Below are 12,555 nucleotides of genomic sequence, written 5' to 3'. Positions count from 1 at the left end.
ATAGAATCAAAAAGCATTTTTTTTCACCAAAACAATGTAGCTGTTTCATTGGGTGTTTTATTAAGTAACATTTAATCAGTTAAATAAAACACAGAATATATAAACAGTCACTTAATCAAAGGCAAGGCTCAATTTTTACAATATAAAATATAATTGTATTTATTTGAGATGTATAGTTTTCCCTAAACAAATTATTTTCAAGCTATCAGTTTCAAAGTGTTTGTTCCTGTAAACTCAGCACTTCAAATACAGTTATAAACTGTGGATCTATTTTTACAAAGTTGAAAATGTGTTGGATAATGAGTTTGTGAGTTGTAGATCAATTTGGTTACATTTTTGCAAAGTAGTAATTTTATTACCTATTCAGGCTCTATTGATTTAATGTTGTGTAAGTGAGAAAATGTGCAGTACTGACTGTACCAGCAAAGAAAAAGGAAACTTTTCTGCATTGCTTGTTTTCATTTAGTTAACAAATACCATCACTGACAGTTTAACTTCCGTATTAGATTGACCCTTGGCCACATTTTTTTTTTTTTATCAGTCCTGCCATCAGCACCATTGAGTACTTAATGAGAAAGCTGATAGGACTGTATAATTTATAGCAGTTAAGAGAACATCATTGATGCTCAAGTGATTAACAGAATTAAATGTGGTGTTTGTTCAAAAAAGTTCAGAGCAAATTATTTATTTTAGAGTTTCTTGTAGTCACCTTATATAATCACAGGGTTATTCAAAAACGTTCGATTGGCCTTAATGGGGCAAAACCATCGGGGGATGTGCAGACATTGTTCATGGAATTCGACAATCTCAAAATTTGGTAATACAGGCAGGAATTGGTATGAATTTGGTCTGGGTTTTAGCCGGACCCAACACCGAGGCTTCAAAATCAGTACTATTGTCCCACCGGCAGTGCTAGCAGTCAGACAGAGGGTAAATATTTAAAAACCCTCAGAGACATGTAGGTTAATTACGTGTTTATTGGTCAGCTTTGGCCAGTTAGACGTCACATTAAAAATGGTAAAAATATATATATATAAAAATCCTATGGGAGTTAGCAAAATCTTCATTTTGCCAAAATGGAGTTTTATATCTACATGTTAACACCAGCTGCTGGGCAGCCATGGCTGCTCAATTGCTAGAGAGAGTCTTATCCTATGAGAACGGGACTGGTGAAATTACATGGGGAAACAAAGTCATCCTGTCCCTCCCCAAAAACCTGCAGATTTTCTGGTTTTGTTCCAATAATACTGTTGTACATAATGCGATGTTAGTTAGTTATTCAGTTGTTACTTTTCCATGGAAATCTAACATTTGAAATACATTTTTATGAAACCCATATTGTGCCTCGAAATCCCTGCTTTTGAAATAAGCTCAGCATTTCCTTTAGAATTGATTGTTCAGGTTGTCTGAGTAACTTCCTGGTCTTGGCTGAGTTTACTGCAGAATCTGCAAAAACATACAATAAATTCAGGAACTTTATATATAATTAACTAGTATTTAAATGATTTTGCAATTAATTTGTGTATGTGCTATTTATACCATTAGCTATTCAATGTGTTTAAAATGGACAGTTTACCTTCCTTAAAGGAACACCATAGTGTCAGGAATACAAACATGTATTCCTGAAACTTTAACATTAAACTATTTATGTAGCCTTGCTCCCCTCTAATTGCATAGGAATTGTAAGTTTACTTACCACACTGTGCAGCACTGGACTAGGTTGCATCTCTAGTGGCCGTCTGAGTGACTACCTATAGAGGTCTTCCTTGGCAGCAATGTAAACATGGTTCTTTTCTCTGAAAATGCAGCATTTAGGGTGCTCAGCCTGAAAGAACATGCTTTAGACACCATAACCACTACATTAAGCTGTAGTGGTTCTGGTGACTATAGAGTCCCTTTAACCCCTTAGTGTGGCCTTTTATTGTGGCCAGCCTAAGGCATACCTGTGCAATAATCATGCTGTCTAAACACCATCTTGATATGCCACACCTGTGAGGTGGATGGATTGTCTCAGCAAAGGAGACGTGCTCACGACCACAGATTTAGATAGATTTATGAACAATATTTGAGAGAAATAGGCCTTTTGTGTACATAGAAAAAGTCTTAGATCTTTGAGTTTAGCTGATTAAAAATGGGGGCAAAAACAAAAGCGTTGCGTTTATAATTTTGTTCAGTTTAATATTAATACATATCATGAGAGTCATGCTATACAGTATAATGGTCAAACAGACAACCCAGGAGACACATTTGTCTGACTGAGTTTTGATGACTTCCAGCTAGGCAGAAACCTCCATTTGTTATGTTAAATGAAACCTGATCATTTTAGTTTACTATATTGAATGTTAAGCAACCTTGCACCTTTAATAGTTGGCGACATTGCTTTACGGCATTAACTATGAAGTTCAAACAACATAGCTCACCATAGGGGGCTATACATTTTCTGTGTATTTCCCAGCAGCAGCAACAAGTAATATTATGTGACTTATTGAATCACATAATTATGTTTATTTATTATTATTGTTCTTCTGTAATATTGTAACTAAAGGTCACTCGGTACTGTCTGGCAGTAAATATATATTAACAGGAAATGGATATATTTCTAAAATAACTTTGTTTAGTCAGTTGAAGCTATGGTGATTAAAATGAAATATTTTCATATTTAGCGATTTTGTTCCGCATGACAGAACATATGATGATACCTATACTGCAATTTTCATTTATTACTCCTGCTGGTAAAATTGTAACAAAACATGCTTGTTCTCAGCAGAGAGAGCTTGGAATGCATTGTCTTTGGAGCATATACTCTGAATGTTGATTATTAACTCAAATGACTTTATAAGCTTAAGAAAAGTTCGACTTGATCAAATGATATTAGTACATTCATTGGCTGAACAGGTTGCAGTATTGTGTCCTGTTTCCTTTATATGTAGATCTTTCTACAATAAAAGATATTGTGATGTGCTCCATCTCATCTCATCAATAAGTTCTGCATCTTGTCTTATAGTTTCAGCCCCACGTGTGTCACGCAAGGAACAAACGATTACCGATGTACAGCTTGTCCTCTGGGGTATGAAGGCCAGTTCTGTGACAGGTATGAGAACAATTCAAGGCAATCATCAACAAGTGAAGCAATTGTACAGCTGGTCATTTTTCTTGCTGTAGCAGTGAGATTTACATATCTTCCTTAGCAGACCATGATCCATCGCCATTTTATAAAAGCTCTTCGTGTAGAATACACTTAAGATTCAAATGATCTTTTTCTGGCCTACGGTACTGCAACAGAAGACTGACAAAAAAAAAGAAAACGGTTTTGCAAACACAGACTTGATGGCTTATTTAGTGCTGATAGACACATTGGTGCTTCCAAATGAAAACTAATAATCATAATACCATATATCTTAATGTGTAACTGAAACTAAAGCATATGAACTGCCTGAAATAACCAGGGAATAAAAATAACACATATGCATAGAACTCTAAAAACATAAATAAAGCAAACAAGCTGATGAATGAAGAAAAAAAGCACAAACAATTGGCAGTGCATGAACTAGTAAAATAGTATAAATACAGTAAAGTAAACATATAATAAAAGAAAAGAAAAACCAAACTAGGTATTAAGAAACAATTCCCATGCTTTTCTCATTTACCACTAGGAGCAAGTTGCAAATCAAATAGCAAGTTGTTAGTAAATTCCATAACTACACTTATGCCTATTCTTTTTCTAGCACTGGCTGGTTAGTACATGCTCCTTTTTATCGATTGATAACATTATCCTAATAATTTCCCTCTATGTTTTTTATTTCCCCAGTACGTTTTTAACTTAGTTCATAATAAAACAAACGGAAGTGGCATATGCACAGCATCCTGTGATTCAGTATATCCTCCCTCTGCATGCAGACACGGAACTTTCCTCATAGAGATTCATTGATTAAATTCATCTCTGTGAGGAGATGCTGATTGGCCAGGGCTGTGTTTGAATCATGCTGGCTCTGTCCCTGATCTGCCTCTTTGTCAGTCTCTTCCAATCCTTTGGGGAAGCACTGTGATTGGATCAGGCTACCACATGTCAGCAGACTGCTTGCTTTTCTGAGTCTTACAGCACGCAGATTTACAGCTTCAGGCTTGAATACAGTAAGATTTTTACTATATTTATGGAGGCATGAGGGGCCCAGGGGGGCTAGATGGTGGTGTTAACACTATAGGGTCAGGAATACATGTTTGTGTACCTGACCCTATAGTGATCCTTTAAATGTTGAATATTTGCAACATCAAAAATTTTATGAGATTTATATGACAGAATGTCACCAAATTTACTAATACAAATTACAAGGGTGTCTCCCAACAGAATGTGGAAGCATCCAGGTCACTGCTCCATATTGTTCTAACCATAAAACAAACCTAAAGAGGATAAATCATTAAGTATTTGTTGATTATTTTTCAGACTAAAAAAATATGTTTGCAAAATTGTGCCGTCACTTAAAAAAAAATTGATTAATTTTAAATACATATATTTCATTATTTATATATCGTTAATGATAATGTTTACTATTATTATAACCAATAGTAATATTGGTATTCATGTTATTTTTAATAAAAAAAACCAACCAGATCAGCCACAACATTAAAGCCACTGACAGGTAAAGTGAATAACATTGATTATATTGTTACAATGGCACCTGTCAAGGGTGGGATATATTATGCAGCAAGTGAGAAGTCAGTTCTTGAATTTCATGTGTTGGATGCAGGAAAAATTGCGCAGGCGAAAAGATCTGAGTGACTTTAGCAAGGGCCAAAGAGTGAAAGCTACACGACTTGCCATTTTGGAGCATCTCCAAAATGGCAAGTCTGGTGGTGTGTAACCGGTATGCAGTGGTTAGTATTTACCAAAAATGGTGCAAAAAGGACAACTAATTAACCAGCATCACGATCATGGGTGCCCAAAGCTCATTGGTGCATGTGCAGAGAAAAGGCTAGCCCATCTGTTCCGATCACATAGAAGAGCTACTGTGGCTAAAATTGCTCACCTCATTGGAGCACGTTCAGCTGGCACTGTTACATTTATTGTGTATATAAATAATCAAATGGACCTTATCTGGTGTACATGAAAACTCCAGGACAGTTCTATTTCTGCAAACATATGATTAGATACTGGCAAAAGATAAAGACAGGACTCAACAAAATCAGTATAATCCAAGTAGACCTGTATTGTAGTCCACCTGTATTGTGCCACTAGGGCTCTTCATCAGAGATGGAGGGCATGCCCTAGTGGCACAAATTGCATGGCTCACTCTTTCCAATGCTCTCCCCCTGTGTGCACTGGATTATAGACTACAATAAAGATTTAGTAAAATAACATATTATCCCACTGCATGCTTGTAGTATTCCTGTTTTTTGGACGTGAGCTGTATAAGCTACTTTTACTACAACTGTCTCTCATAGAGCAAAGGTAATTTAAATGAATCAGTCATGCAGAATATCTTGTATACAGAGTAGAGTCATTTGCAATGCTCATAACAAGCCAATAAAATCACCTAAAACCTTTATAGCTCATACTTCTGTGCACTTTACTGTAATTCTTTCTTCATTTATGTCTTCAGCAATGCCTCCTGGTAACACAAATGGCATAAAATAGTATATAAATTTAAGTTTTGTTGTGTCTTGAGGAAGAAAAGTAATTCCTTAAAAAGCTTACAAAAACTATCTTAACATATATGAAAACAGATTTTACTACCGTGCCTCCACTTGTTAAAGGGACACTATAGTCATCAAAACAACTTTAGACTAATGACACAGTTTTGGTATGTCGATCATGCCCCCATGCGGTCTCACTGCTCAATTCTCTGCCATTTAGGAGTTATATCAATTTGGTTTCTGTTTATGCAACTCTAGCCACACCTCCCCTGGCTGTGACTGACACGCCCTGCATGAAAAGAAGTGGTTTCACTTTAATTCCAAAGTAGCTTACTTTAAAAGTTTTTATCTCCTGCTCTGTAAATTGTACTTTAATTACATACACAAGGCTTCTACAGGGTCTAGCAAGCTAGAAACAGTCCAGGAGATAAGAATTTCTAAATGAAACTGTATTTTCAATACAGGAAGTGTAAACATTAGATGGTTCTTTACAGAAAGTGTTTGGAAGGCTGTGTAGGTCACATGCAGGGAGGTGTGACTAGAGCTACATAAACAAAATGATTTAACTCCTAAATGGCATAGATTTGAGCAGGGAGACTGCGAGGGAATGATCTATACACCAAAGCTTCTTCGTTAAAGGACCACTATAGTGCCAGGAAAACAAACTTGTTTTCCTGGCACTATAGTGCCCTGAGGGTGCCCCCACCCTCATGGCCCCCCTCCCGCCGGGCTGAAGTTGGAGGAAGGGGGTTAAACACTTACCTTTCTCCAGCGCTGGGCTCCCTCCTCCTTTGGACGTCATCGTTTGAATGCGAATGCGCGGCAAGAGCCGCGCGCACGCATTCAGTCAGTCCATAGGAAAGCATTCTGAATGCTTTCCTATGGATGCTGGAGTCTTCTAACTGTGAAAATCACAGTGAGAACCATGGAAGCACCTCTAGCAGCTGTCAATGAGACAGCAACTAGAGGCTGGATTAACCCATATGTAAACATAACAGTTTAGCTGAAACTGTTATGTTTACAGCAGGCAGGGTTAAACCTAGATGGACCTAGCACCCAGACCACTTCATTAAGCTGAAGTGGTCTGGGTGCCTATAGTGGTCCTTTAAGCTAAAGTTGTTTTGGTGTCTATAGTATCCCTTTAAATACTGACCACAAAATCAAGGTCCCGCCATGGCCACATCAGTCTCCTAACTTGAACCCCATTGATAACCTGTGGGCTGAACCGAAGAGAAGAGTCCACCATTGTTGGCCTTCGCATTTTTAGAATCTCGAGAGATTCTGTATGGATAAATGGTCTTTGATCTTATCAGTCATTAAAGGAGAAGATGCAAAGCTGTTATCTTAGCAAAAAGAGGTAGACAACATATTGTCTTAAAGCGTCCTACTAATTGAGTCATATATTTTTATATATATTTAACAGATATTTTTTTAATGATTTATTTGATGTCCATGAGAGCAGAGTATTTTTTTTTTTATTTTCTGAACAACAACGATTAAAAAATAAAAACAAATTTTCACAGCTTACTTTGCTCATGTTTGCCAAGGGTGCCAATAATAGTGGTGGGTACGGTACCCTCAAATGGTAATTCTGAGAAAATCTATCTGTCTATCTGTGTATCTGTCTGTCTGTCTGTCTATTTGTCTGTTTGTTAATCTTACCTGTACAGTGAGAGTTAGAGACATATTTAGCTTGTGTATTATACTTCAGGCATTGAAAAATCTACACTATATTTATATTTGATTCAGTATTATAACAGTCATAACTGTTGTGTTATTTATAATGTCCCAGCATACTCTCTAACATTGTGTACTGCAGAATTGTGTGTATGTAAGAGGTAGGTGGCCCTGGAAATAAATGTAACACAGTGCTATATATTTTCAACATTTACAGGTTAACTATAGTGATAAGATAAATAAACCCTTCTTTTAATGTTAACTATTGTGTATTTACAGATGTGCATCTGGTTATACTGGTAACCCAGGTGTACCTGGGGGCTCCTGCCAAGAATGTGAGTGTAACCCTTATGGATCATTGTCTATGATCTGTCATCCAACAACTGGTCAATGCACGTGTAGAGCTGAGGCAACAGGGCCCAAGTGTGCTGGCTGCACTGATCGGCATGTGCGGGAGGGTCCACTGTGTGTATGTACGTATACTAACATAACTCACATAACTGTGTTTGCTTGTATTTTTTATTCACATATGAAGAGATATAGATAGGTACCAGACACTGTATTTTTTTGGTAAATAATTTATGTTTGACTTGAATAAAATAACACCAAGGCATTGCTCTATAGGAGTAATATGTGAACAGTATGCCATGTGCACTATTTTTAATCTATGTAATAACTCAAATAACTGTATTAGTTGATGTATTTATTTTAATTAAAAAAAAATGAAAAAATAAATAAAACAAATACATTTCACATGCATTTAAGGGGCAAAGAATGTCAAGTTTAGGTTTCTCCTTTTGGGTCAGACAGTTTATCCTTCCCTTTTCCTTTCATCTATTTGAGGCAGTTTACAGTGCAATTTTTTGATCTTAGCAAAACTGCTCAAAGTTCCAATTTCAAGTCACGTCTGCTTGGGGCTTGTTGAAATTTAGTTTGATTTCCAAAAATGCTTTCCCCGAGACTATTACATACGAATAGTGCACATCTAGTTAGCTATTATATTATAATAAACATGGAATTCTTACAATTGTAATAATGTGGAATCCTTGCATACTTAGCTGATGTTTGGTTTAAGAATGATGCTCCCTAATCTGTATGCATAAAATATCTGCACATTTCCAGTCTTAGGTTATATTTCTCTATGAAATTGTAACGCACATAAATTAATAATGTCTATCAATCAATATTTTTAGAACTACAATTGCTTTACATAAATGCCAACACTTTGTTAATTGGGGGGAAAAGACCCCAAAAACCTTATGGACTTTGGGCTTTGGGTGGTAACATTGTAATAAATCGTATGAAAGGTTCAGTTTAACGAACAAACAAAGAATCAGATTTGAGTCAAGGTACACATGCATAATAGAAATTCCATTACACTACAGTTAAGTATGAGAGTGAGTAGAAACAGTTTCAAAAGTAGATTTACTTGAGTTAATAGCTAATATGTAATATGTTTGTTCAAGAACAGGGGCATTTTGAGTTTGTTTTTTATGTGAGATGCTGCCAAGCCTCTGGTCAATTTTTAGAAATCACATTTTGCAAGACACACCAGGGTCCTGTACCTAATAGCGAGTCTCCATAAACTAATGAATCTGGAAAAAAGAAGATTTCATATTCGATGCGGCAGTTTGTGGTAAAGTAGTGATATGTTGTGGGCTTGGATTGTGCAGTGTTCATGCATGATTTTGAAATGTTTGCTATTTAATATAGCTCTAGAACTGATATTAGATGTGTGCTTAAAAGATACATGGCGGGGACTGCATGATGTCTCCGATCCTGTTTAAAATGGTCAAACGTTTTGTGTAGAAGCAATGTGACATAACATTTAATGGAATAGTAAAACTAAAAATAAACATTTGAAACCTGTGAACATGGATACCTTTATTGCAATATGAAACGTACATAGACTACAAGAAATGATTTCCCTTCACAATTTAAACTTCAAGGGAAGTTCTACTGAGAACATCCTCAGCGTATTATAACTGCTTTCAATCTGTCAAGGATTGATCACTTCTATACAGTGAGTCGTAATCATGGTAGGCTATTCTACTATATGATTTATTTTGAGAAGTTGTTCACTAAAAATAAGTGAAATTCCGCTAACAGCTATTTTGGGATAAAATGTGCAACTCAGTTTTTAAATCATGACTGATTCCCTATTTAAAGAATAAATCCTGTAATAAGAACATTTGACACCAAAATAAAAACAGAATAATGTAGTTGTTTGAGAATTAAAATGTGTTGAATCTTTACTAATATAAAAAATTCTAAATATGAAATTGATGTGGATGTCTAGATGTTGAAAAAGCTCCTTGTATTTATTAAATAGACTAGCAATCCAACTAAGGGGGCAATAAACAATGCCAAATGACTACATTTTGCAAGTCATGTGTCAGCTCATGATTACTGTTCAGTCAATACATTTTCTTAATTAAGGGTAGCATTCATTTACATAACTCCCAACATTACAAATAGAGAGAGAGGAATACATTAGTGGTAAGGGTTTGAGTGGTTCCGGCTGGCCAGGTGCAAGGCTGTCCTGAAAAATTTTATATTATTATTATTATTATTAAATATTATATAATATTATATAATAAGCAAGTACAATGTTTCTTATTTCCACAAACTGATTTCGAAACAAATGTATTGTAATGTAAAGGTACATTGCTGTACATATTATTTCTATGAAGCTCTGTTAAACAAAACAACAATATAGTGCATTTAGAAAAGTGCAACACTAGGACAGAAAAGAGGGACAGAGTGTAGTGGGCCAAAATTATAGGCTGTCCCTCCTAAATAAGGACTGTTGGGAGGTATGAATCAGGCTTTCGCTTCCTGATATCCTACACCTGTATAGGGCTTGTGGTAACGTATCCTATTTACAAATGTCACTACAGTACTACACTCACAGATCAGTATAAGCAGATTAATTAATGCACCAGCAGATTGTGCCTTTGTAGTTTGTGCCTTTTACAGGTGAAATTCATCTGATTTTTGCAGGCTACACTGGATTAATTTGGATGTGCTTCGAGCTATGATAAAGCAGAGAAAAGAATGTGTGTTACCACTAAATACACACAGCTCATGAATTACTGGAGTGCCAGGGAACAAATGACACAAATTTGGGGTATCTGTGTTATGGGGGATTATTTATATGATGTTACCTGCCTATATTAAGAGTAGCCAAGAGTTACATGTAAACAAGTATTCCACACTGATATATAATAAAGCAATTCTAAAACTATAAACATATGTGCATTCCTGTTACAGCAATTAAAGCATTCCATTTAATCCCGTAACTGCTGCATATTGATGCAGGTACATAAACAAACTCTAAATGCGAGTTTAATCTATCACTTATGTAAATGATTTCCCAAATGAAAGGGTAAGTATAATTATTTTTTGGACCCTTTTGCATCTTTTTTATTTTTTTTATTTTTTTTAAATTTTGCTGATAACATGAACAACTGTTCATTTGGCCTTATTTAAACAAATGACTTCTCTTATAGTTCCTTTCAATAAATCCCTTCCTTCCCCAGTTAGTGGGGCTAATTATGGGATTAGCATAGAAAATATTCACAGACTATTATGTGCACTTCCAAATGCCATGGTGCAGAAATATTGAACATCTGCCTCTGGTGTTTATCGAAATAAATATTATTTCCTGTCCTCTTCACAGTTTGCGATGATGAATGTACAGGACTGCTTCTTAATGACTTGGATCAGCTAAACCAGATGGCCATAAGCGTCAATCTTTCTGGCCCACTGCCTCCACCTTACATAATGCTGTTTGGGTTCGAAAATGAAACACAGGAATTCAAGGTAAATGTTCTCGTTTGTGATATAAATAATTAGATTGCTGAAGCCAAGAAAACAGTCAAGAATCACATAGGTGAACTAGCTAATGTCATCCTTTGTCTGCTAGTTAGTATAGCATCATAACATGGATACACTAAATAGTAGGCTAGGAATTGTGTTGCTATGATACATTGTTGTAGTCGTGATACTGTGCAACGAATGGTGAGACGTTGTCAAATAGTGATTGATAAGTTTATTTTACATTTTACGCCAACATATACATACATATACATTATCTTCATTTAAATAACAGATTGCATTAAATCGTTCATCTTTACATAAGGATTATACAATTGTGTTTTTTTTAAGAAGCAAAGTAAGTTGTAGTAATGTATAAGATCAATTTCTATATTTCAACGCAAGATCACTGACACATTCCATGTGTGGCTGGTACATGATGGTGGCTGCATGTGATGTGGCAGGTTGTCATGTCTAGACATTATAATGGGTGGTTGTGAGTGGTGAATGATGAAGATTGAAAGGTGCCTGGTATGAATGCTTCATGGTGTTGACCATATGTGACTTTTGACAATATAGGGAACAATATAAACTAGTGGCTAACTAGCCACATGTGACAAGACTGGAAGTCTTGTAAATGCCATGTAATAGTGGCACCAAGTGATGAGGCAGTAAGCTACAAATGAACAGTAAAAGTATGGCAAATGATAATAGCTGAATGTGAGGATAGATATATGCAAATGGTGCATGGGGATGGCTACATTTGATGAGGCTGGTAGTGGCATGTGAATGGTACATGGAAAATGCTGACCAAATAGGAAAAGGCTAGAAGCCAAACATGATTGGTGAATAATGTCAGTGGCTCTAAGTAGTAGTTGTAAATGAACAGTAAATGTAAATGGAGGTTTCCACATGTACTGAGGTTAACAGCTGTGTTGAATAAATGTAACATAGAAGTGGCATTTGATAAGATTGATTGCTGCATGTAAATCATGGGTGGTTTTAATAGTACTACATTGTGGTTGAATATGATGTGGTTAGTAGTTGTATGGATCCAGTTTACCACCATGCCGGCATTTAAGAACTGCTAATTTGTAGTGTTTCCTAGTATGTTTACCAACATTCATATAGGTGTATTTAACCCCTCAAGGACAGAGCTTCAGAAGCTTGTCTTTCACTTAATGACAACGGCATTTTTTGCATTTTTTGCTGTTTGCGTTCAACTGCAATTTGCATTTTACTAATTTATTGCACCAACGCATATTATAATATATAATATTATAATATATAATATTTTTAAAGGACAGAAAGGGCTTTAATTTGATGTAACATATATATACATAAATGCTTATTTATTATTAAAAAATACAGAAAAATGCAAAAAAAAATGAAAAAGTTAGATTTCCTTTTACAGTTTTTGCAATAATA

General features: G+C 35.6%; 1 protein-coding gene across 10 annotated transcripts in view; it reads left to right on the top strand.

The window, feature by feature from the left end:
- The window catches only part of LAMA2 (laminin subunit alpha 2), a 767,184-nt gene that overhangs the window by 546,447 nt on the left and 208,182 nt on the right, over nucleotides 1-12,555 (top strand). For 7 of the 10 annotated variants that reach the window (XM_063443147.1, XM_063443146.1, XM_063443148.1 and 4 more), the window contains 3 exons: nucleotides 3,005-3,091; nucleotides 7,588-7,781; nucleotides 10,991-11,133. In XM_063443147.1, the coding sequence (XP_063299217.1) occupies nucleotides 3,005-3,091; nucleotides 7,588-7,781; nucleotides 10,991-11,133 (424 nt within the window). The remainder of the gene's footprint in view (nucleotides 1-3,004; nucleotides 3,092-7,587; nucleotides 7,782-10,990; nucleotides 11,134-12,555) is intronic. The other 3 variants (XM_063443149.1, XM_063443154.1, XM_063443152.1) reach the window with 1 other exon arrangement.

Source organism: Pelobates fuscus, chromosome 2 (assembly GCF_036172605.1).
Source record: "Pelobates fuscus isolate aPelFus1 chromosome 2, aPelFus1.pri, whole genome shotgun sequence".
NCBI lineage: Eukaryota > Metazoa > Chordata > Amphibia > Anura > Pelobatidae > Pelobates > Pelobates fuscus.
The sequence above is the reverse complement of the archived record's forward strand: the minus strand, read 5'-3'. Positions and strand labels throughout refer to the sequence as shown.